The sequence below is a fragment of the Nesoenas mayeri genome (assembly GCF_963082525.1).
Source record: "Nesoenas mayeri genome assembly, chromosome: 3".
Lineage (NCBI taxonomy): Eukaryota > Metazoa > Chordata > Aves > Columbiformes > Columbidae > Nesoenas > Nesoenas mayeri.
Window position 1 is genome coordinate 6,840,923 of NC_137544.1, and position 27,039 is coordinate 6,867,961.

General features: G+C 41.7%; 1 protein-coding gene across 1 annotated transcript; it reads right to left on the reverse strand.

Annotated features, from left to right (window-relative positions):
* Positions 1-1,078: 1,078 nt before the first annotated feature.
* On the reverse strand, positions 1,079-26,597 carry ADGRF5 (adhesion G protein-coupled receptor F5; the record flags this gene model as incomplete). Its single annotated transcript, XM_080342766.1, has 20 exons — positions 1,079-1,158; positions 2,280-2,364; positions 4,630-4,689; positions 4,787-4,828; positions 5,776-7,146; positions 8,572-8,751; positions 9,585-9,781; positions 10,997-11,149; positions 12,383-12,601; positions 12,878-13,096; positions 13,220-13,384; positions 14,893-15,126; positions 16,342-16,554; positions 17,279-17,421; positions 18,097-18,155; positions 18,626-18,753; positions 21,201-21,380; positions 23,121-23,291; positions 24,465-24,525; positions 26,493-26,597. The coding sequence occupies 20 exons, from the start codon at positions 26,595-26,597 to the stop codon at positions 1,079-1,081; spliced, it is 4,065 nt and encodes a 1,354-aa protein (XP_080198892.1).
* Between the last annotated feature and the right edge of the window lie 442 nt (positions 26,598-27,039).

The window sequence follows — 27,039 nt, forward strand, 5'->3', positions numbered from 1 at the left end:
TTCCAACTATCATATTTTATGTTAATTTTTGTAACATTATGTGCGCTATTAATAGTTTGCAGGCTCTCTCATAGCCCTCTGCTTAAGACAGGAGTCCTGTGTTTAAAGGTATACAGGCGGGGAAATAAATGATTCCACAAATGTAGCATTAGAGCAATAATTTATATAAAACCTTTCATCCTGCCTGGCACATGATGGTCTATATTCACTGCAGAATTGACTCTCTGAGCCCTCCAAGTGTGATTCTCCTCTGAGAGGAGACCCAAACGTAGAGTCTTCACACAAGACTCCTTGCATACTTAACACTACTATACATTAAATAAATGCAGTACCCTCTGTGGTACAGGGCAGCAATCATCTCTGTCTTACCATATTATATATCAAGGGAAGAAAAATTATGGTTAAGGATATAAAGCTTCCTTTTCTTCAACAAAGTGCCACATGGAGCTTTCAGTACATTCCATCTTAAAGATGACCATGCAGGAATCATCACAGTCTTCATTTTATCTAAGTCAAAAGTGAAGATCTGAAATAAACCTTCTCAGTTGTGAATCTTTGGCTCCAGAAAGTCTTAAAGTGGAGAGCACTATACTTTATGGCCTTTCCACACTCTAATACGAGTGCAGGAGATGAGCTATGAGGTACTTGTGTATCTGCACAGGCCTTTGGAGTCATTCAGAGAGTTGATAGGGGAAATACTAAAGCCACTGGACAACAGCTGTGTATAGCACTGCAATTAATTCATGGCTCAGTACTGCATAGTGCTAAGCACCCTCTTGAAGGCTGGGAATTCTTCACTCCCAATGTCTTTTCTGGCACTTGAAGGCCTTCAAATCCTTCCAAGTTTGAAACATCTTGTCTTCTCTTCTGTGATTGGCAGCCCCTGTAAAATTCCACCTCTCAAAGCTTCCCTGCCTTACGTGTCAACCAGAAATGATTGTTCCAGAAGAATGCACCAAGGCACAGTTTAGTCAAAATGAAGCAGTCCACTTCTTGGTGACTCACAGGTACTTCTTCTGTGTGTCTTGGAAAGAGCAGAGGTCCTTTCAGAGTTATGTGATTTAGCATTTGCAATGCCTCAGTTAAGCAAAGAATATGACTTGGAAGTGTTTTCAGAGGAAGAGCTGGATGGCTCAGAAGAAGATACTCTGTATTTTCCTGCAAAACAAAGCATAGTGGTTAGACATAAACACATATAACCTGGGGGATGTTGGCACTGCAAAGTAAGGACGATTAGACCTGTCCTGATGACCCAAGTGGCTTTGACTTGCTCTGCAGCCCTGATACTAGCTGGATTACAGCAATGCCAGCAACCACAGAAGCCAGTGTCTTTGGTGTCACAGCCAGGATATGTCAGCTTGAACTGACGATCCTGCCACAGGGCAGTAATTTGCTCACACAAACCAAGGGACCTAGTGCTCCTCCTTGAGCATGGGGATGCATCTAGAACACATGGCCTGGAAATGAATCCCAGCTCCTTCCTTGTGACCACAAGATTCTGATCTAAGACCCAAGTGCACAGAACCTTAGAGCAGAGTATGGAAGAGAGCGCTGATGATTTGGGAGTTTCGGGTGGCAGCAGCGTGATGGGCAGTTGTGAGCGAGTCTCATTCTTGTGGTAGAAGACTTCTGTATCTGGCTAGTGTATTCATGTAAACTTATTGTATCAGAGACCAGCTTCTTGTTCCATCATCTGACTGAAAACAGACTCTCAAAAAGCAGTTGCTTGCCTACATTAAACTGTCATCTCCCACTTTGACCAAATGTCACCATCTTCTCTGAGAAATGGTTGGATGCAAAGATTACACATATAGGAATGAAAGTACCTATATTTTCAGCAATGCTTCTTACAAAATAAAGTCATAACTGAAATGGTGATGTCCATAAAGTGACAGCCAGAGAACCTTTGAAGAGATATAGCTCCAAGGTGTCGAGGAGTACATGAACAGTAAATGAACTCAGGAGCCCTCTGTCACAATATCATTAAGCTCAAAACAAAGCTCAGCTGGTGGGTTTTAGAACTGGTGAAACATGCCATCGTCCAATACTTGTTTTACTGTTAGGCAAATACACTGCTAGCATTATGCTACAATCATGAGCCATTATGCTAATTATCCCAATGATTATTTCATTTCCTTTGTACTAGGAGATTAAATACCATTTATGGGTGGATGGGTAGACAAATAGATTGATAGATACCAAGATATACAGACCCTGAGGGTGAGAACCCAGGCAAAACCTTGTTTGTGCTTCAATAGGAGAGATCTACTGTCACATACCTGTTTTCCCACATAAGTTGTTAAAGGTTCTTGAAAATGGATAGCTCATAGCAAGCATTGGTGTCACCAGGATCAGGGAGGATGACTGTAAGAGAGAAAATTGCATTTTGTCAAAAAAGCCACATTGAGGGGGGGAAAAAAAGGTTACAATAAAATGTTGTTCAGTAGTAAGAGCAGGTAACCCACAGAGGGACAACTTAGATGTTTGTGAGGCATCGGGTTCACCCATTTGCATGTTTATGATGATGATGAAGATCAGCTTGAAAAGAAACTACAGGACACAAAGAATCTGTCTAACTGTTGGCCAGGAAAGATAACTTAGGCTCCAGAGTCTGTCATATCAGGCAGTAGATAGTCTGGTCCCTTATCTGAGGGAGTATATCCACTAAGGTAGCCAGAAAAACTAAAATTTATATGCTTGGGGATGGTCGTTTAAGGACAATAGCCTGAGATAGTCAGAAGCAATTTTAACTTGATACACTAGAGGGCATTGGAACACAAGTCTCTACGGTCTGGATGGGAAGGAACTTTTCGCTGCTGAATTGCAGTTTCTTTTTCGGTTCTGAATTTTTTTGAGAATTTAATGGGATTCCTCCAAAAGATGTGCTAAAAAAGTATGGAAAACACATATTTTTCTGTTCAGTCTGTCTTCATTCATTATCTTGTACCATGGCGGGGGAAATTAGGCAGTTTTGTGCAACGTCACCTATGTCAAAAGCTGGCAGAGAAAGAAGGTAAAAGAAACACACCTAAAAAGTTTGATCAAAAGCTTTGATCTTGCTTCGTTTAGTCCTTATTTACAGAACTGACACAGAAATAAGCCAATACCCATCGCCTGGGGCAGCTTCCACAGTGTGAACTAGAGTTGGAAGTGTTTTGCTCAGGAAATTTTGTCTGAAAAGGAATTCAGAATTAAGGTCCAAGACTTAACAACTTATTCTCTCTGCTTTATTCTGCTGGATGTGACCGTATAGGATGGAATAAAGAAACTGAGATGCTTAATGTTTAGCTGTATCAGTTATTCCTGCTTTCCTTGCAGTTTACTGGAAAAAAGAAGTTTTTCTCACAGTCAGAATAGCACCACATCACAAGCTACCTCCTCCCAAGCCTTCAGCACATTGTTGGAGGGAACATGCAGAGAGGTCACTATGGGATCCAATACTAGTTTAACATTTTCGTTCATGATATATAGATAGATAATGATATATAAATTGGAGAAGTGGACCCTCACCAAGTTGGCAAATGATACAAAGCTGGAGGGAATGACTGATAGATCAGGTCATTCAGAGGCACCTCAACAGGCTGGAGTAATGGCATGACAGGACTCTTATGAAGTTCAGCAAAGGGAAATGTGGAGTCCTTCTGTCTCTAAGGAGAAACAACCTCATGCATCAGGACATGCTGGGAGTTAAAGGAGTAAAGGCAGAGCCAGGCATTTCTCCTTGGTGCCCAGTAAAAGGACAAGAGGTGGAGGGAATGAAGACAGAGCCAGACTTCTCTCATTTGTGCTCAGTGAAAGGACAAGAAGCTTTGGGAACAAATAGAAATAGAAGAAATCCCACTTAAGAAACATTTTCACTTTGAGCATTGTCAAACACAGGAAAAGGCTATACAGAGAGATAGTGGAGTCTTGATCCCTAGAGCTACTCAAAACCCAACTGGCCATGGCTCTGAGCTCTAGATGACCACGGTCTGAGTGAGAGCGTGGTACTAGATGATCTCTGGAGGTACTTTCCAACTTCTGCAACTCTGCGATTCTTGTGGAAGCTGGAGGGATTTGAGCCAATGCTACTCCTCTGAGCTGACAGTTCATACTTAATAGACTCCTTAGTTGCTTTGAGGCTATGTATCTTTGCAACACACAGGCATGATTTTGACTAAAGATTTAAACCTCTTCCCATTTTCTGCTACCAGCCTAAAGTGGAGGCTGACCTGTCTCCTTGTTTCATGAGTTCAAGTTGCAGTTCCTCCATCCTTTCTTGCTCATAGCTGAAGGGCATTTTCCCAAAGAAGCTTCCTTTGCATTTCTCTTAGGTTGTGAATAAATAATAACTTCCCCAAAATTTTCTGTGTTCTGACATAAAGTTTCAATTACATTTTGTAGTTTATTTCATGTGGAATTTAGAGCAAATATCGATCAAACTCTTTCTCATTTTTTACCAATCGTAAGTGAAATAATGGCCTTTGAAAAAGGGAGTATATTCATACTTCTGTTGTTAGTCTCTTCAGTTTCTCTGACTAGTTCAAATAAATAATTCATAATATAAAGTGCATTTGACTTAAAAGACACTTGGAGAATGTTAGACTGTTCAGCAGTAATAGACGTACGTTCTTAGCTCAAGGTTCTAACCTTTGTTTGCTGCGAACTCCATTTGGGTATTGAATTCCTCTTCAGCAGGGCTTCTTGTATCTATTTGTTAAAAAAAGTAAAAATCCATAAATACAGCAATTGTTTTCAAATTCCAACAGTGTTTTCACAGAATATAGGAAATAGTTTGAATTCCTACCTTCTTGTCCCAGAGAGTCCCAAACACCAAAATGAATAACCCCTAGGAGACAGATAATTACATGAAGTTTGATGACACCAACCTTTTAATTGCATAATTATCTTAAACAATGTCTGTGTTGATTATTGAAACCCTGAACTCTTTGACAGAAGGCGTTTTTCTAACTGTGCCTGACATAATGGACTGCTGGTGTGGCAGGACTTCTTCAGGCCTGGCCTGCTTAAACCGTGTGTCTAGTCTACAAAAGTGACACAGGTAGTTTGCTCGCGCTAAACATGTTTGGAAGAAGAGACATTTGTGTATGGAAGACAGGCCTTGTCTCTGCTCCCCAGATAAGCTAGCAGGCTCACAATATAAAAGGCAAATGAGTTTGGTCTGAAGCATACACTTTTGAGGTCACTTTTACGAGAGGGAGTAGACATAAATATTGTGTCCTTTAGAAAACTTATTGTATTGGTATCCTATTGACAACCTAAATATATTGTTGTAAAAATCATGCTGATGGAAAACTCTCAATCGTGTCATTTGTTCAATTCTTCTCTTTACTATTAGTACCACTCAGCTGTCCTTGGTAATGTTCACGATGTTTATACTCGCTCATTACTTGAACCCACAGGAGCATAATGTGATGCCTCCAGATGCACTGTAAATGAGACCACACATGCTGAAACTTTCCCACCTGAACATAATAGGGCTATTTTCCTGATTTTCAGGAATGACGATCTTCCCAAAGCTACTGGAAAAGTTGGGAGTTATCTTGATATCACCTTTATCTATAAGGCACATCTGTTAAGACATCTGAGAATACAAAATACTGCTGAATTCCTGGGATGGGTTTCCCAAATAACCCTTTGGGAATAAGGATGTGCAAGGCAAACCTGAACCTTCACAAGATGTTTTTATTCCCTGCCAAGCATAGCACTGCAAAGGGTGTCACTACATTTTAAATTATCATAGAGGAAACAAAGCCATACGTATGTGTAACTCACCTGAAAAGCATTGAGCAAAGCAAAGAGGATATGGAAAACTTTATGGCTGTTTTTGATGAAGGTGGCAAAGCCAAATCCCCAGGTGAGGCCTAATAGTGGTGTCAAGATGGCCACACTTTTGCCAATTTGAAACAAAGACTTCCTCTCCTGCCTGCTTGACCGATCCCCAATAGTTGGCCTCAGTATTCTTATTATAACAACTGCAGTGATGAACAAATTCATGGCCACAATGACCAGGGCAGGTATGACGAAGGCCAAGAGAGCTTTGCTGTCCTTCCAGTTTAGCCAGCAGACGTCCTTTCTGGTGTAACTGTTCCGTGGCAGTGTGACAGCGATGGTGACGACTGCAATGACAAAGGGACACCCATATCCCAGACAGAATGCGACTGCTTTCTGAGTGGTCTTGCTCGTGTCATGTAAGATAAAGACCAGTCTGTAGAAAAGCATGAGGCCCAGGCTGAGCATCCAGAAGAAGACACACAGGTAGAAAAAATGGATGAAGAAGGTGGTCACAAGACAGACATCTCTGCTCATCTGTTGGTTTTGGTTATTGATGGAGGCGGTGACAATGAACCAAATGTCAGCTATCAGGAGTGATATAGCTATATTGAGTATACAGACATGGCGCATATAGGAGGTTGTGTTGTTTGTCACGTATTTCCAGACTAAGGATTCAATTATAATGCAAACCACCAAACTCAAGATTGAAATGCCCAGGCCAATGTAGGTAATATAGTCTTCGATGACCGTCTGGGAGGATTTATCAGGTGACATCAGAATGGAGAATGATGTCAAGTGATTGCAGGAGCAAATGACATAATCTTCTACCTCTGTGGGTGTGCAGCCACGAGTATCCCAGCCCCCTTCATGTTTGTTGAGCGTGAAGTTCCAAAAGACACACTGGGGCATCTTCAGAGATGAGTTTTTCTTTGCAAAGGTCATATTAATATCAAACTTCTGGCTTCTGTTGCTGCTCACAGTTGTTGTTAGCAATAAGCCATTCACATAGTCAGGCTCATTCCGGGGCAAAATATGTCCAAGTCGTGAGTACATCACACTGACAATGGTTGAATTTGGGGTTAGAGTCTGAATTTCAGTTTCATCAATGAGCACATTAGCTGTGAGGTTTTCTGTACTGCGGAAGTTTTTATTATAATCTGTGTTGCTGTTTTCTGTGACAACCATACCTTGTAGCTGAAGGCTGTTTGTGGAGACAGAAGGAATGGTATTATTAATTGCTCGAAGGTGCAGGGAGAAGTTTTCTACTGAAAGCAGTAACAAAGAACTTTTGTGTGTCTTCTCTTTATTCAGGTCTTCCCAAGCTTCAGTTGTGGAATCAGAAACAATAAAGTCCACTGTGGAGAGGAAATTCTGGAACAAGAAGAGAATAATGCTGTTACTGAAATCCCATACAAATAATTGTTGTTTCTGATGGTAATTTTTGTGTGGTCCTAGAACTGCCTTTTGAAAAAGTCCAGCATTTTATTATTTTGCTCAATTCATGTGAAACTTTCAGTTATTTACCCTCTGCATGCTATGTTTTCAAGTTAAGGTTTTCAAAAGTGGAGCTGTGAGTCTTTTTTTTTACATATTATTTACTATATTTTTTTTTTCTCCAGTCTTCTTTCCCCTCTTTCTCTGCACTTGTGCTATCTTTGATTTTTCTCTCTCTCCTGTAGGGTTTTGCAGCTACAAAACATCATGTTTCTTTGCACTTTTCTGCTCAGAAGAGCAGCACCCTTCCTCTGTGCCTCACAATCAATGTTTCCAAGTATTTCTAAGATACGTTTTGCCATTCATTTTTTGTAACATCTAATTGATTTTTCTTGCTTGATGCCCATCATTATTTCAGTGTGTTTGTTTTGTTTTGTTTTGTTTTGTTTCTTTTCTATTTCTGCTCCTAATCATAGAAACAATGCAAGCTTTTTACCTTTTAAGATAATCTAGTCCAACAGCCCTGCAATGGGCAAGGACATCCAACCTAGCCTTGAACACTTCCAATGATGGAGCATCCACAGCTTTTCTGGGCAGCATGTTCCAGTGTCTCACCACCCTCATGGTGAAGAATTTCTTCCTTGTAGCCAATGGAAATCTACTGTCTTGCCGTTTAAAACAGTTGTCCCTTGTCCTGTCACTACAGACCCTACTAAAATGTCTTTCTTCATCTTTCCTGTAAGCCCTCTTTAAATATTGAAAGGCTGCAATAAGATCTCCCTGGAGCCTTCTCTTGTCCAGGCTGAACAACCCCAACTCTCTCAGACTTTCCCCATAGGAGAACTGTTCCAGCCTCTGTTCATTCCTATGGCTCCTCTGGCCCCTCTCCAACAGGTCCATGTCTGTCCTGTGCTGGATGCAGGACTCTGGGTGGGGTCCCACAAGACAGGATTAGAGCAAGAGAATCACCTCTATTGACATTTCTTTCAATGCAGCCCAGGATGCAGTTTGGTTTCTGAGCTACAAATGCACATTGCTGGCTCAAATCCAGTTTTTAACCCATCATTCCTTGTCCTTTTCTCTGACTTGGAATGCTAGATACATTTATGGGTTCCTGGAACGTTTCTAGTTGCTAAGCATGGAGCAGTCTCTCTTTCATGCATAGACTCCTTGTCTTCATCACTTCGACTTTTCATAAACTCTTCCATATCTTTACTGTCATTTCATCTCATTCCTTTAATACTTTCCTGTTCCTTACCCTAACTGTGAAAATTCTTCAGGGAGAATGTCATCTCCCTGAAGGGGGCAAAAAGGGGGCAAAGTGTTTGATAAGCATAGGTAAGACAGAAGATAAAACCTTACATTAATAGTGAGCTCCTCTGCCTCTGCTGGGATAGAGGAGACCATGTTCAGGATGGCAACAATTGCACCAAGGTTTGCAGGAGAACTGCTTATTGTGTTTTGCTCCTCCTTTGTCTTTTCCTTAAGCTCTGCAAGGTAGGTAGGTAGGTTTGCTTTTGCATCAGGACTGTTGACCAAGGCCTGGAACAGAGGAGAACAGTATATCACACGTGTGCAATTGTCTGGAGCCTGTACTAGTAAAATAAAGAGAATCAGGGTCATTCTAGACACACTGGTAGTGTTCAACTCTCTGACCCTCTGTTACTGGATATCCAAACGGCCTGTTGAGAGTGGTCCCTCATCCGTGTTGAATCACAGACTAGTCCTGGAAATTCTAGGAGAGAAAATAGTTGGCTTGGGCCTGAACTATATGAAGGACCCATCTAGCAAGTTAAGAAAATTACTAATTGAGTAGCTGTACCTCTGCCTAGGATCTTGCTGTGCTTAACCTACTAGTTAAGTATTTGATGAAAGAAAGGTAATTGTTCTCATCTAACCTCACTGAGAGAAGGGTGACTCTGGATAGTTTGTGGAAGTGAAGAGCATTATGATAGGATACCCAGGCTGAAAACAAAGGTCCAGCATCTATCTGTGAAGTGTAGCTTGTCCCTACTGCCTCATTGTTAGTGTACTCTGTAGCGACAAGCCTTCCACAAGGCAATGCCTGAGCGTGGTCCAGGGAACACCCCAGGCCAGCAGCTGTTCCACTGGATGCTATGAATAAGGTGATCTTGTCTGGGAGAGCGAGCCTTTGTTTGTATGGATGGTAGCCATGCAGTGTCACATGCCCTTTGGGCTGGAGAAGGGGACCTAAAATAATCTTAAAGGATAAATTTAATTAAATTTAATGAAATATTTGATTTTTTAAGGCTTCATATATTTTAGATTCTGTTAAGCAAAAAAAAACACTTAACAAAAAGTTTTGTTCTCTCCTCCCCTCCTCCCCCAGCCTCTAGAAAACTCATGAACGTTACCTCAGCACCAGTCAGCAGGTTGTTTATTGGTGCGGACAGGCAGTCGTTCCTTTCAATCTTCCATGATTTGTTGGAGCACTTGTAAGTTTTATTGCCTCTGGTAAAACCATCTGGATTATTTAAGTCAAGGCATGGCTTTATTAATGTGGCTCCTTCTCTTCCAATGCCAAAGCTATCTGAGCAGGAAACTTCCATATCTGTATTGAGAAAAAGGCACAGAGGTAGAAAACTAAAAAGCAGATAGATGAATAATTTACCCTCATCAAACCTCTGGGCTCCTGAAGTTCAGAGATCTTTAAATTAATTAGGATTTCAGTTTGCTCTCTTCATTAATTATGACCTTTCAGGGTGTATGTATCTTGCATTCACAATTTTTCAGAATCATGACATTGAAAAGGAAATTGAATAAAGCCCCTTGTTTTTGAGTACTGAAAAAAATCAGCTAACCAGTACCCAATACCCAGTTAGATTTGCGTGGAGTGGGATTATATTGATGACTCTGTGAACAGTAATTCACACAGTTTATTCTGCTAAGGAACTCAGTGCTGTTGTAGCACTAATAGGAGATTCATTAAGACCTTGATAGCGATGCCTTAGCACATTTTTAACGAAGAGTGAATCTTGCTAATTAACTTTGATTTGGTTAGTCATATCAGTAAGTATCTGCTGATTCAAGTGAATAAAGTGTCTGCATATTTATTGCCTAAGAGAGTGAAATCTGACCAGATGCTGCGATTCAACAGTAGGCACCATTACTATGGAAAAACAGAAAATTTCTGCATTATGGGGATGTCCAAGATTTCTTTCTTTCCAATTTAGAATAAGAAGCTGAAACATCCAAACTCTGGTCAGAACTCAACACAGAAACTGAATTTAGCAATGTTGAATTCTAATTCCCAGCATTTCCCACAGAGCTGGCTGGAAGCTGGGTCTGCCCAGGTTCTGCAACATCTCATGGACGTTGCCATTCTTGTGGTTAAAGTGAATATACCCTCGCATAGGCTGCCCTCCTGACCCAGATGACTTCTTCCTGAGGCACCACAATCTTTTATCCTTGCTAAATTGCAGGTTCAAGCTGGGAGCTGCATGATCACATTTCAACACTGGAGATGGATCTTGGTGGTACAGGCTTCACCAGAAGGAAGCAAGGACAGAAGATGACTGAACTATAACTGCTTGGTAACATATTTGGGCCATGAGGAAATAGAGTGAAGACAAAAGAGCATGTCTAATTTCTAAAAATACAGCAAAACTGATGTTTTCCTTGGTATTTCAATATTTCTCATCAAAAATTCTTAAGCAACAAAAACTGCCTCTGTTAGATGTTACGAGTAATAAAATTGTGGTATGTGATCTATCAAATATACTGGGATTTTCTAGTTAACAGCTTTAAATAGTAACTATTTTCTTACCAGGTATCAGGTGCAGTCTTATAATTTCACTGCTGACTTGCTGCCCAATGCGGTTAATAAACCTGCAATATGCCGTGAGCTCTTTGTCTTTGCTGCATTCTGTTTCTGTGTAGTTGTACATGTAGCAAAACAAGTTTCCCTTTTTCTTCCTCCCTGTAAGGAAGGATTTAAGGCAGGTTAACACATATTTGGGGACAATCTTCTAGCACACAGCAGAAAGATTCTGCAAGACTTTCTTTTCTGTGGGTTCTAAGGAAAAAAACCTTCCTTTGTGGAAAAACTTCCTTTCTGTATGCTGATCTCTGTCTTTTGCTCACCCCACTTAATAAATTTTCTGTCAGCTTCTGCATGATCAGTACCTTTTCAATTACTGGTGTATGGGCAAATCCTGCCCAAATCCTCTTTTTACTGTACAGGGACCAAAATTTCCTTTAGAAACCATTTTGGAGAATACTCTTTCTGCTGCTTCTTCTACCACAGGCAGTTCATTTAGGCTAGGATACTTTTTTGCCATTCTTTTACAGCTCTTTTGAACTCAAGATCTGTACCACACTCCCACTGCTTTTCATTGTGCCTGAAGCTCCCTGACTGAAATCTCTTCCAAGAAGATGATCTTGGCATTTTTCTCAGAAACCAAAGGACCCCTCAGTCTCCACTTGCTTTACACTTCACCCTGTTTGTTTTGCACTCCTGTTTGTTTTCTGAGTTAGTTTTGGTGGGTCTTCTTTGCTTTTTTTCCAAATTAACTGTTTTGTAACCCACTTGAACATTTTTGAAAACATGCAGGGAGGCTGCAGAACTGCCCTAAATTTGAAAACATGCAAGCTTAGGCTTTAGTGATTATTAAGATACGTTACATGTATCCTTGAACAAAGTAAAATAGTTCTTCAAACTGCATTCTTAATGTGTTATCTATATATTTCATGAATTAGTAGGTCTTCTACTTAAGTAACATTTCCTCGATACTCAGCACAAAAAGGTGGCAGAGTGGAAGATAAAAGCAAATTAATGAAATTCAGTGATTTCTGATCTGAACAGTGAAGAACATGCTCACTTCTCACTGCCTGGTAAGGCAAACCAGGTATTGAATTTATCTATTAATTCATTAAAGTATTTATCAGTATTAAAGTATTTATAACTACATCAGTGGCTTCAGTTACTCTTCTGTTAATCTCAGCTGTGCTTTCCAGGCCTGGCAACCATCCTAAAAAAGATCCATTTCCCTTTTTTTACACTCTCAGGAGTGCTTGTGGGTTGTCATAATATCACTAAGTATGAACCGGTTACAGGGACCTAACTGAATAATAAAAACAAAACAAAAAACCACAGCGACTGGGTTGTGACATACAGTGTGATTAGTGATTCTGCAAGTTTATTGTTTCTTACCAACTTGAAATTCATTTTGTTGAACCACGAAGGTCACAGTGTAATCTTCCACGCTGTTAGTGCTTATGCAGCACTCAAGGGCTTGTTGCACTTTGCACTGTATAGATGTTGCAACGGGGTCTATCAGGATGTTCTGCTTCAGAGGCAAGGAAATAACATCAATTGTCACATTGGCTGAACTTTCCAGGTACTTCTGGGAGAATGTGCAGATGTAGGTGCCTGAAAGAAGTGACACAAAAACTGTTTTAGTCAACAGAAATGTTCCTCTGCTTTTGCATGGTCATGAGCCCTAATGCTCAACAAGTACGGTGTTGTTGGCAGCATCACATCACATCTTGCTGTCCTCCACCAGTTATAATTTTAACTCTTTTTTGTTTTTTTAATTTACTGTGGTCAGGCTTCACAGTGATTTGCAGGGCTTGAGATGCTGTAAATAAATGATCTGGTACAGAGATTTCATTGCCGTTGTAGCCACTACAAAGCAGGTTCACTCACCACTCCAGTCCTGTGTGGCAATCTCCACTGTGAGCACAGATGTGGCTGGAGATTTGCTGTTCTTGATGCACGTGTCACAATCAACTGTTTTGGTGTTATTTCCAGACTGGATTTTCCAACTTATACTGTCATAATTGCTCACATCACTTTCACACGTTACATTGAATGAATATCCGTTGGAAACAGATGAGTTGATGCTTGGAGATATTGTTACATGGGCTGAGACAACACAAGATAAATGTCAGATTATTGAGAGTCACTTGGTGTAACAATTTGCTTGCAAATGACATGTGCCACAGAAGCCACCTACTGACCATCTGTTACATGCTGCCTGGCTCTTACCTGTCCGCAGGTATGTCACTCTGATGTTTTGAGTGCTCCTGGCACCGTGTCCTGTCTGTAACTCACACGTATATGTCGTCACTGTACCTGACTTCTCAGGTGGACATAGTGATTGATCGATGTTGAGCCTGTATTCAGTGCAGTTTTCGCTGGAACTGGAGACTCCTGGAGAGAAATAAACATTCCTTGAAGTGCTATGGATGTCAAAAAACCCCTGGGCTCTGGAAACCACAAGCAATCAGTCTAGCTGAGGAAAACCTTGTGGGTTTGTATGTAACCCACAAGGTTACATACAAGGTTATGGTTGGGCTTGATGATCTTGAGGGTCTCTTCCAACCAAAAAGATTCTTTTATAACCTTTGACAGCATGGCATTTTTAACTCATCGTCCTTGAAGTTCATTCACATCTTTTACTCTGGCAACGTTCACAATGGTCTTCCAAAAGCTTGAATATGGTTCTGGTGCACAGTACTGGGCACCTACTGCCAAAACCAGACTGAAAGCAGAAACAATGCTTGGATACCTCAGGGTAAGCCAAAATGAAGAATATTCTTGTCAGCCTAACCTCATTATCTGCAATATTTAAGATAATATGAATGAAAGAGGAGTAAATATTGCAGATTTCAATGTCATATTATTTTGAAACAAATATTTGGAGGTACTTAGCAGTCATTCAACTTCAAATCTGAAGAATTCTGGTTTAGCCATAAGGGGAAAAACCCCACTACAGCCGTCCCAAGCTGTAGCTGGAAGTGTATCTGGCTTGAAAGCAGAGCACCTGGGGAAAGCTTGGCCACAGGGAATTGAGGGGAAAACAGTTGATTACAGCAGTCCAGGGCCACCCCTCTCTGTGCAAGCCCTGCTGCACCTGTCCTCTCTGGAAATGACTGTGCACATGAGCTTTAAATGTTTTCTCTCATTTTGCTGCCCTGCTTTCCACTAAATTTCATATATAACAAACAGTTAACAGTAAACAGTTAATCCATACCCATAAAACATTAAGAGGGCAATAGGCTGTTTATGACTATGGATCATAGGCATTTATGAGAGTTTCTGTTGACATTGTTTTGCAACTCTTTGTAACTTTTACTTAGTGCTTTATTATTTCTTTATGTTGTTGTAAATAAAGCCTTGTGGGATGCCACTGACTCAACTGCCATGTGATGTATCACAGCTACAGGCGGGGAGGGAAGGTGTGCAGTCAGTATTTAGCTATGCTGCTGCTGTTTTGAAATGTACCACCTGTCTCTCTTGATTGCCAAATGTCAGTACGTGCTACACAGAAGCTTTTCATACCCTAGGGGTGATTCTGGAGATAGTGGTGGACATTGACACGCTCATCCTTGCCCTCAAAACTAGACAATGCAGAAATCAGCTTTTTGGAAGAAGATAATATGATGCTGGTCCAGGCAGCTGTTTCCACCCAGGATGGCAAGTTTTAAGCATCAATGTCTGCACAGTGCCTGGACGTTCCCAGTATCCCACTGGCACCTGCTCAACACTTATGGAGTCTGTACCATGCTGTCCATCCATCTTCCTTTCCCCCACATACACCTTTTGGAGCACACCGTGTATTCATCCCAGGACTTGGCCTTTGGGTTAGCCAGTTAGGAGGCGATCTTTGAAGAATGAACAAACCTAGCAGGTGAAAGACAATCTTTTGTTAACCTTACCTGTAATATTGATTGCTCCATTTACTTTCCAGTCACCGGTAAGTGATGGTAAGTGTCTGTCAATACAACAGGACAGCAGAGGACTGTTTGTCTGCATTTCAGGGCTGTTGCATGTAACATCAATGTCATTTAAGTTTGGAGTGATATATAGCGGAGACACTGCTATTGTTTTCATGGTGTTGTATATCACTGTGAGATGCTGATTGCGGTTTGTGAAAGTGCACCTATAGGAACCTGTAAAGAATAGGCAGTATGTTAGCATTGAGAACATGTTTTGCTATTTTTCCTCTACAGCTGGATTTAGGGGCTGGGAGCTACTTCCACACCTAGTTTTCACATCTCCCTGCTCTGTGGTGGCTCTGCTAATCTAAATGTGCCCTCAGGTCATCTACAGTATGCTCTTTACAGATTCCTCGTGCCAAACATATACATATTAGGCATTTTTGGTGTTGATGGGTACTTGAGACTCTATGGGACTGAGATACTTAAAACCTGAGTAAGGGTTTTGGAGATCTGTCTGTTGCATATAGTCCAGCAGCAAAATATGTCACAGTAGGAAAGTGAACTGTGCAAAAGGCTCCTCCTACATGGAATGGGTGTGAGAGAGGTGCCCATGGTGGACTCCACAAGACCTGACACTGACTGCAGGCACATACACTGCTCAGAAGGTTTGGCCAAAGAAAACAGAATATTTATCAGCCACCTTCTCAGGTATTTGTCCCTTGGATGCAGCCAAGCTTCCTCTTGAAATTGGTGATCAGATCTCAAAATTTCCTTCATACTTCAGTTATGTGGGTTACTCTTCCCCATTGTGATATCCAAGTAAGAAGGCCACTTACATAGAAGTGGAGACAATAAGGTTCAGGGCATCCTTAGCCCAAAGAAATCTGGACCCATGACTTGTACCTCCCCAAATACCTGGTCACAGGCTCCCCTTTTTGAAGTCAAATGTAAAATTCTTATTTCAAAGAGAAGAACTGAGTGAGAGCTTGAATCAAAACTCTGATAATACATGTTAATTCCCCTGATAACTCTTCCCAGCAAAACGTCACCAATTTACCTGTTTCTTATTTTCAAAACGATCTAAACATGAACACATGAAAAACTGTAACTCTGAGCTTTGATGAGTTACGTTATGTTTGCAAAGGGGGAAAGGGCCATCAAGGACAAATTCAACCATAGCCTCAAGTTACCACACCAAAAGGGTGAGAAGGCCTCACAGCCACATAGTCACTGATGTCTCCTGTGATACGGCAGTGAAACCTGGGACAGAAAGTACCCAGGCCTGTGTAGACACTTCAGTCAGTTCCCATCTTACTGACAATGCCAGTCAGTTTGTAGTTCATTAAATGAAAAAATTCACAGGAAGATTATGAGGGACAGTTTGCTCTAGGAGAAACAATCAGTGCTAGAGATTTACATCTGCTCTTTTACAATAGAAAATCATACCAGAATCCTTCATTGTAATGTTGATGATTTTGAGAATCGACATTGAGGTTCTCGTTGTCACTTTTATCTCCATCAAATACGGGAAGCCGGTTGAGATGATCTGATCGAAGTGATACCAGGTCACATCCTGAGATGTTGAATTTATCTCACAAATCAGCCTTACTGTATCCCCTTCAAAAATGTCATCAGGACTCACAGTGAAGTTTGTCTCATCTGGGAAGGCAAAGAGCATTGTTCTGCATTATTGTCATTTCAGCTCACGTCTATATGGTGTCATTCATCTCGTGAGAATCCTAGGTGCTTCACAACCAATATGCGCTCAGCATCAGTTCCAGGGCACCACCTCTGATACAATCTATGCAATTTTCCCAGAACATATCCTTCTACTGTCTTTGTCTACCGAAGATCCCAGAAGGTTTTATACTGAGAGTTGTGAGTATTATCACCACCACTACTTTCTAAGTAGAGAAACCAGGAGGACCATCAACCGGGTTAAAGTAATCTGCTGGGCCACTTGATTAGGCAACCAAATTGTAACCTGCTGCCCAGCAGCAGCATAGAAATTGTGCCAAGGAAACCAGAGGGGACCTGTTCTCATGTAAAATGCAGAATGTTTTCTATTTTGTTTGAAGAAGTGGGAAGTGCTGGCAGCCTGATATGCTAAGAGCTGTCACAGTTCTGGAGGTGCACTCAAGGGTTTTCCATCTCTCTCTCATGGAGAGATTGCATCAGGAGTAGCTGGAAGGACTTGGTTCTGCATGCATATTCATCTCATGTAAGTTCTAAGATTTGGTGGCACAGGCTGAAATTAAACAGCTAGGAAAATAAATGTTCTTTGAAGGTCCATACCAAATAATCAATAGTATAGGGCAGCTACATTGTTCAGGCTGGAAATACTAAAGATCAAAGAAAAATACTGAGAGAGCTTTAAACTTACTAGTTATTTCTGTTGTGAAGGTACCTTGGTCTAGCCCATATGCTGGATCTAAAAATTGTGGTACAATTTTGTTGGAATATGCTATCTGATCAAAGCTTGCTGCTCCTGCTTTTACTTCGTAGTTCACAAAAACACTTCCAGGCCTAAAGAGATACAAGAATGAGACAAGCACGAGAATTAAATAACCTTGCACATTAGCGGTTGTGTCTGTTGTGGTGACCCATCTTTGCATGGCTAGGAAGGTTTCACAGGGTTGACCCATGAAGGCTCCTGTTGTGACTCAAGACTTGCTCTGGTATACAAGAAGGTTGTGCTACAGCTTTTCCCAAATTAAGAACATCTTTACATGACATTTCCTTCATCTACTGTCTATTTCTAGTAAACTTCTCCTATAAAACCTAAAATACAGCTGCATTTAAATATGTGTGGACTTAAGCGATGACTCTTTTGTCCGGAACCAATGTTATATCCAGAGTCAAAATATTAATTCATCTTCCTGATGACCTAGGAGATGGTGTTATGTTTATTCACATCCTATCCCCTTTTGCGTGGAATTCAGTCTTTCCCACCAAAGGCTTTGATTCAGATGAAAAATGGTTGTGTTTCTTGGACTTTTGCATGCTGGAGAATTTTACCCACAATCTTATTTCCATGCTAATAGTTGGGTTTTCCTTTGCAGCTATTATACTGTTATTCAGTATGTATATACTGGGCGTGGGTTCTAGTCAGAATGAATGTAGTCTTTGCTGACTGGTGACTCCTTGAAACTGATCAGAAAGATTTTTGTCTTCCAGGAATAAATGAAACTGTTTACTTACCTGAAATCAGTTACTGTTGCTGATTCAAAGCCTGGTAAACATCTGTAGCTAGCGTTAAACTGTAAACAAAGACATATTACATGATGTAGGTTCTCTGTATATTATTCTAGCATGCTTAAACTAGGAAAGTCTCCACTCAACATTGATTTAAGGGCACATAGCATATCTGCCAGAATAGGCCTGGTGTCTTCCCCACTGTCACTGGGATAAGTTTGTGTTGATGGTTTAATTCTGTGCGCGCTTATGTAGATTGAAACTGGGACCAATAATGTGATTTTTTTCCATGCTTTTAATGCAAAAGATTCCTAAATACTTCCCAGCTAGCCAGTGCATTAAAATTAATGAGAATATTGTCATTGTCTTTCAATGGATGTTCAGCTTTGGCCCACTTTGTAGCTACCACTGCTGTGTAATTCACAGCTCTCCACAGGCACAGTGGCAGTGCGCACTATTTACCAGATACTTAGAGTAAATACCATATTTCTTAGAGGACATTCTACCTTTAGAGATGGAAAACAAGAGTTATTACCGCTTTTTCAAGGTCAGCTTTGTATTTTTTGTATAATTCAGAAGAAGAATTCCTGAGATCATCCCAAAAGTCTGTGTCAAGTCTGACTGACATATTCACTACAATGGGCTCTCCCATGCCACATGAGTCTGTAAGGAAAAACATAAAAATTAATGTAAATATAATCAGAAGTAATGCTTACGAATTGATTCCTTAGCTTTTTCTTCTAACTTAATCATAGAATCTTAGAATCACATAATGGTTCGGGTTGGAAGGGACCTTTAAAGATCATCTACTCCAACCCCCCTGCCAGAGGCAGGGACATCCAGTCTGACCTTGAACACTTCCAGGGATGAGCCATCCACAACTTCCCTGGGCAACCTGTTCCAGTGTTTCATCACCCTCATAATAAAACGTCTCTTCTTTATGTCTAATGTAAATCTACCCTAAGTTTGAAACTGTTACCTTTTGTCCTGTCACTATAGGGTCTGGTAAAAAGTCTTTGTCTTTCTTACCGGCCCCTTTTAAGTACTGAAAGGCTGCAATAAGGTCTCCCTGGAGCCTTCTCTTCTCCAGGCTGAACACCCCAACTCTCTCAGACTGTCCTCCCAGCAGAGCTGTTCCAGCCTCGGATCATTTCTGTGGCTCCTCTGGCCCCTCTCCAACAGGTCCATGTGTGTCCTGTGCTGAGGGCTCCAGAGCTGGACACAGAACTGCAGGTGGGGTCTCACCAGAGTGGAGCAGAGGGGCAGAATCACCTCCCTCAACTTGCTGGCCATGGTTCTTTTGATGCAGCCCAGGATATTATTCACCTTCTGGGCTGCAAGTTCACATTGCTGGCTCGTGTTCATTTTTGCATCCACCAGCACCCTCAAGTTCTTCGCTACAGGACTGTTCACAATCCATTCATCCTCCAGTCTGTATCGATACTCCGGGTTGCCTTAACCCAGGTGCAGGACCTGGCGCTTGGCCTTGTCACGAGGTTTGCACAGGCTCTCTCCTCAAGCGCTCAAGGTCCCTCTGGATTGCATCCCTTCCCTCTAGCAAATCAGCTGCACCACTCAGCTTGGTGTCACATGCTGACCTGCTGAGGGTGCACTCAATCCCACTCTTTATGTCATTAATAATATTAAGTAGTGCAGTTTTTTGCAGTTTCTTTCATTATTATCTTCCACTTGGACATTGAGCCATTGGCTATAACTCTTTGGACATCGTCATCCGGTCAACTCTTTATCCAGCTAACAGTTCATCGGTCAAACCCCTATCTCTCCAATTTAGCAGCAAGAATGACGTAGGGGACTGTATCAAAGGCCTTACAGAAATCTAGGTAGATGACACCCTTAGCTCTTCCTTTGTCCACTGATGCAGTCCACCGCATAAGACCACTAGATCAGTCAGGTGTAGTTGGTCCTTGGTGAAGTCACCCTAATCCTAAATCAAAATCTTACAACTTGTCAAGATTTTATATCATAGGGAAGCTGAGATTCTCCTAACTTTCTGTATCTAGCTTACAAGCCTGGCATCTGCTAGGTATCCATTCTCCCTCTCCAGTTGATGCGAAGCTGTAGGCACCTTCAGAAGGTGATACATTCAGAAGGCCATAGACAGCTTTCCCACAATGGCTGAATTGCTGTATTGTTCCAGTTATAGAGACTTTGGATGAGTAACTTTGACCAGACACTCTTACATAGTGAAAGTTACACAGGGTGAATCTTCACCTATGTTTCACTGAAATTAATGGACAAATCCTCAATGACTTCAGGAGGGTAATATTCTTGGAGAAGATCCATCAATGGGCAGAAAAGAGTACAAAATGCTCAGAGAGATATTGGGATTTTCTAAGTTAGGGCCCTTTAAGGACATGTCCATACCATGCAGTGGAGGAGCATTGTACTTAGGACCTTGAACTTCTAAAGGGTGTCAAAATTCCACATGGAAGAGTTACTAGCTCTAGACCTGGAAATAGCATAGCAGTATTGATATGGGACTGCCCTATGATAAAAGAATTGCCTCTAAGTAGGGTTGACTAGAGCAGGCATCATGACAGCACTAGACTACTTCCAGCTCTAGGAATACCTCTGCATGCTGCTCTATGACAAATCAGAGGTAGGTCCTCATGTAGGTTTGTCTTGAATTGCAGAGACAACAGGTAGTGGTCCATGACAGTGCTGCCAAGCCTAAGTGTCCAGGCATCAGTCAGGTTCCTAAAAAGTCATGGGCACCTTGTCACAAGAGTCATGAAATAAAACCAAAGATACATGCTGGGGTTTTTTGTTCCTTCTCTTCTCTTGATCACTACAGCACACTTTTGTCACATTTGTAAGTTCCTCTGTTGAAAATGTGATGAGATTAAACGTTCTTTGCTTAGCAGAAGCTTAAAGTCCCAAAGAAGCATGTGAGTGATTCCAGGAGCTGGAGCTCCAGCATGGCACTAAATATCTCCAAGTACTTGAGTCAAGGTGGACCTACATCCCAAAAAGAAGAGCTTGAGTGTCTCTACAGGTAATGTGGTAGCCAGCTCAGTCCTCATGTGCTGCTTTATCACAACCAGTATACGAGTTGTATGACGATGAAGTTCAGCACTGTTTCTCCTTACCTTCAGTCTGAGGCTCACAGTAAGGTCCAAGGAAAGGTGCTTCCTTCACATAGCCGCAGGGCAGGTTGGGTGCTTGGCTAATGGAAGGGCAGGTTATCAAGTCACTGCACACCGCACTTGGCCAGGCATATCCATTTTCACACGAACAACAGCTACTGTTCTCACCGCTGGGCAGACAGACTAGTGTCAGACAGGCAGAGAAACACTGTGAGAATGGTAAATGGGGCATAACATACTGCATGATATATATTTACCCTGCTATATCTTTATGCCAATGATCTCAACTAAATGTTGTCCTTGTCGTGAGTTCACTTGAATGATGCAAGTGTGAGAGACTGATGCCTTGCAAATCTTGCTATACTACTAATAAATGACTAATCAGAAATTGGAATGGGGCTGACACAGGGATAAGTCTGATTGATTACTTTTAAGTAACTGAATGGAGATGTGAAGTCTGATCCTAAAAATTTACCTGGCATATGGGCCAGTGTCCTGTGATAGTTTTCAGATTAGGTATGCCTATATTGCCTGGGACGAAAACAAATGTATAGGCTTTTTAAGACTGTAAGTGCATGCTATGGTCATTCAAAGTCCTGGTGGCTAGTGAGCTGCTGTGTCATTCTGGCTGTATCTTGACAAATGCTGCATGAGAGGAAGCACCAGTATCACAAAATGCTTGAAAGACATATATTCTTTCAAATAAAAAAATAAAAAGAAACCACTTTATTATAAGTTTTTCTGCTCTTAATGAACCATTGGCAAAGTAAGATATTAACAAAATGTTTTTCACACGTTCCATGTGACCCTGAAGGCCTTTAAAAGTTCTGTTTTCATGTTGGTTTGAGACCTGATAAACACCCTTTCATTGCTTTATGGGCCAGTGATAAGAAAGTAATAAATTTCCTTCTCTACAGTTGTGAATGCTTAGTGTGTTTGTGTATCAGAGAATCACAGAATGGGTTGAAAGCTCATCCAGTCCAACCCCTGCCATGAGCAGGGACATCTTCACCCAGCTCAGGTTGCTCAGAGCCCCGTCCAGCCTGGCCTGGGATGTCTCCAGGGATGGGGCATCCACCACCTCTCTGGGTAATCTGAGCTTGTGTTTCATCACTTTCAGTGTAAAAAAAAAAATTCTTCCTCATGTCTGGCCTACATCTCCCCTCCTTTCATTTAAAACCATCACCCTTTGTCTTGTTGCAACAGACCCTGCTAAAAAGTCTGTCCCCGTGTTTCTTATAGGTCCCTTTTAAGCACTGAAAGGCCTCAATAAGGTCTCCCTGGAGCCTTCTCTTCTTCAGGCTGAACAACCCCAACTCTCTCAGTCTGTCCTCACAGCAGAGCTGTTCCAGCCTCGGATCCTCCGCTGTATTAGTTACTTGGATGGGATGTTGCACAACTACAACTCACGTACTAAAACCTGTCTTGTATCTTGCCTTGTAACAATACATTCAGTGGGTTACATCAGGAAAAGACAGCATCTCCTGCAGCGCGTCTCTGCCAGGGTCAGAGTACAGCCTCTTAGAGCAATTTACGTTCCAAATGTGAGTGGAGGGAAGTAAACAGTCTGATAACCACTGTCACAGCTTCCTAAGACTTGAAAGTAACTCAAACTGCTTGTTAGTCAAACCAGAGCAAAATCATTTTGCTCGGGCTTCCTCTGGCTTTGTCTCTTCCTTAGGAAAAGTAAAGTATTCAGGGCTATTCCTAATGCCAGGATTATTTAAAGAGCAGCAGTGGGATGCAGAAAACAAAACATGCTGTTGTGTGCTAGAGCTTCAGTTTTGTTGGGTCTTTCAGTAGGCAGCAGAGACAGTTCAGTTTTGCTGATTTCTAAGGGTGATGGATGGTAAAACCGGGAGAGATCAAATACTGGCAAAAAAAGGACATCATCCAAAATACAAAAATAAATAATCAACCCACCTGTTGTAACGTTGATGTCTGAAACTGTCATTTCTGCATTTGAAATATTAGCTGAAACTGGGAGATTAAGGTTTTTAAAATACTCTTTGATCGGCTCCAGAAAAGATGAATCTGTAAGGCTTACTTCAATGTCAACGATGTACTCCAGAGGGGGAAGATCAAAAGTAAGCACTGAAAGAGAAATAGCATGAGACTACAAAGCTGTGTGTGAGGGTAAATCAGAAATTGATGGCTTCTGTTTCAGCATTTGGTCTCTATTACTGTCTAGTGGCAGCTTAGTGTGTCATTCTGCTTAGGAAATCTTTTTGGTTCCTACTCAGCAGATATTCTGCACACCTTTCATCTGCTGCTTGTCTGACAAAAACTACATTTCTTTGGTCTCAGAGCAAAAGGAAGCTGATATAAATGGCATAAAATATACAGAGAAAAGCTGCCTCACCCTTTCTCTCCTTTGACTCAGAAAGAGTCAAAGTATGGTTGACTGACAACCATACACTGAAGCCATACAGGATTATCTGTTCTGCTAAGAGGCTCATGTTTTTTTCAATACCACGTATTTCATCTTGTATAGAAGCTGTGCTCTTACATGTCAATCTCTGACCAGACACAGGTTTCCACTTCTTTTTTTTGTGCCTTTACTACTGTAATGGTTCTGGCTGGGGCAGAGTTAAATTTCTTCATAGTAGCTTGTATGGGGCTATGTTTTGGATTTGTAATTTAAACAGTGCTGATAACACAATGTTTTAGTTATTGTTGAACAGTGCTTACACAGCATAAAGGCTTTCTCTTTTTCCCTCTCTGTCCTCCCAGCAAGTAGGCTGGGGATGCACAAGAAACTGGGAGGGGACACAGCTGGGACAGCTGATCCCAACTGACCAATATGATGCCACATACCATATCACCTGCAGTGTGACATTCACACCATATGTTGCCACATTCAGTGATAAAAGCTGGGGGAAGAAAAGGAGACATTCGAATTGATGATATTTGTCTTCCCAAGTAACCCTTAGCATGATGGAGCCCAGCTTTCCTGGAGATGGCTGAACACCTGCCTGCTCATGGAAAGTAGTGAACCAATTCCTTATTTTGCTTGAGTGATTTATCTGTCTTTATCTCAACCCATGAGTTTTCTCATTTCTACCCTTCTGATTCTCTCCCCGATCTCACTGGGGGAGAATGAGAGACTGACTGTGTGGTACTTTGCTGCTGGTTGGGGTTAAACCACAACAGCTACCTCCTCCTTGATGGTCACAGTTCGGTACCTCAGGAGATACTGTCCCCAATAGTGATTTTACCCTTGGCTTCTTAGAAACCTGCTCTGTTACCAAATACTTGTGTACGTACTGTTTCTCTTCTGCCTGTGCATCTCTGGCTGGAAGATTTCCTCTCCTAGCGCACTGTCAATCTGTGGGAAAAGAAAGAGTGAAGCTCTGTGAAAAAATAAAGTGAAGCTTTAACTGCTGTTCTTGGCATGAAAGAACTAGTGAATAAAATACCAGCAGAGCTATTTTTTTTTCCCTTCTCCAATCTTTGCCTCTCCCCACCCTGCTTTTCCTCTTTAAACAGAGTATTTATATCTTCCAAGCAGGGAAATGTTAATCACTAGCTGAAGGATGTACTGAGTTTGCAGGTGTCTCTCTGCATATTTCTGCAAGGCAGAAATTCTGTGTCTGAGCTGCAAATGGCTACGGGGCTGATGCTGTTCTCTCAGTCCTGGGCCAGCCTTGCAAACTGCTTGGGAGAGCTGGCCACTCAGCCTCTGAATCCAGAAAATGGACTCATAATACCCTTTGCTTTCCTCTTTGAGCTTCCAGCTCTGCAGCAGCCAGCTGAAAAGGGGTTTAAAGCCCTGGCTCCAGCTCAGGCGCCAGGTCAGCTATTTTGTGGGCCATCAATAGCACTGTTGACCAGGGCAATGGTGGCACAAATTCAGTACGACTGGGTTCATGCAGGGTGCAGCCAAGTGAGACGCAGGCCATCTTATTTTTTTTAGCCATCTCCTAAAAATACATTGGCACCACAGTTAGCAAGAAAATCTAAAGTGCAAGCAAAGACGCAGGCAGGAAATTTGCATCTTTGCCAGTTTCTTGAGTCCTACTGGAATCTTTATTTACAGAAAGGGTGAATAGCTTGGCAGCTCTTAAGTCATCTCTTTATACAAAGGAACCGTCTGGTGTGTGATTAGAGCTGGGCTTTGCATCACAGCTGTGCTGGCAGAGAAGATCCCAAGGTGCATGGGCACTTTCGTACTGCTCTTTCACCTTAGAGGGCAGCTGTGAGAGTTACAGAAAGCCCCCTGTGATCCACGTCTTCCTCCAGGTTTGGAATCAGTGATTTCCTTTCTCAGTTATCCTCCCAAACAACTGCCGGGTAGTGCTATGTTGTTAAATACTTCACATATTTCATGCCATTAAATAATGACTCATTTGCAGGGTGTATCATGGATCAATTATGCTAAAAAATACAGTGTTAGTCTTTTCATGAAAATGTGCAAGTGCTGAGATGGAGACAGTTTATAAAAAACAGATCAAACAAGATACTTTGTCACTATTAGACACCTGCTGAAGGGCAGATGAGGCTGCTGGAACCAGATATATCTTGGTTTGCCAAGGCAGGGGATGGTGGTAGAAACAGGTTAAGGAGTTCCCACCTTCTTCTTCATGTCTCCTTTCCCTTTTACAACCTGCTTAAAAAACCACATTGTGTTCTGGCTGGTCCATCAGAACTAAGGTCACTGTGGTGCTGGGGGATGACGATAGATGTTAGGATCCATTTTGCCTTCATAGCTTTCATGATGTAAAAAAAACCAAGTATTTTCTGGTCCAATAATAATTGTGATAGACCAAGAGTTGGTAAATTTTTGTGACATCTAAACACAAGTCGCTCAGGAGTGGCATTTTGGTCATGTGTACTTGTCCTACTGTGGAGACAGCAGTGAGACTCCTGTCACCTACCTGTAAGCACCTCTGCGCCTGAGCTTTTGTTGACAGGTCACTTCTAGGAAAGATTTATTTGGTTTCTCTCATAGAATGGATCAATCCTGTCAGGAAGTCTCCATGTAGCTGTTATCAAGGCTTAGCCATGGAGAAGAAATGTAAATCCCTTAGATCCTAACACAAGTGAGAAACCAGAAGTTTTGCTCAGTTCCTTCTGGAGAGGCTTTAAGACTGGGAAGCAAGAAGAGCCCAGGTCCTGCTTTTCTCCATCTTTTACACACTGGGAAGACTCTCTGTTCAGTTTCCCCACCTGATCTTTTACTGACTTTTAATGACTTGTGGAGGTAAAGGATTTGCGGATGTAAAGGAGAGCTACAGCAGGGTGCTACAAGCAGAGACCAAATGAAAACCCATGGGATTGGGAAAGGATACTCACTACATAGTGGATGAATGGACTGAAGCTTGAGTCCTGTGATGTCTGGCAACATGCTGTGATCAGCAGAAATAGGCAGTGGAGACCTGCAGTAATCAGGGATGGCATTTTGTCTGGTGACTTTGCTGTACAGCCTGAAAAGAAAATGAAGCAAAATGCTCAGGGAATTTTCAGCTGACTCACACCATAGGAAATACCAGCATGTCTACAAGAACAGCATGTTCAGATGAGTATGTTCAGAGTGGATAAAGTCAGCTTGATTAAAATAATGAGCTTTGGTAAAATTATTATTGTTTTGTTCATACAAACCAGCCAGAATCTCAGGATTTGAAAGGCTGTGAATCACCAGGTGAAAGCAGAAAAATCTACACCTCTTGAGATGTTAATGAACATTGGCAATGGCTGTTTATTGCCATCACCATTGCACATCAGAACTGGTGCTCCCAAGTAGACAGGGTGCTTCGCTGTGACTTTCCTGCTCAAAAGAGCCCATGACAGGAAATTATAACATGAACATGATATGTGGTCTCACCGTGTGAAAGGACTGAGG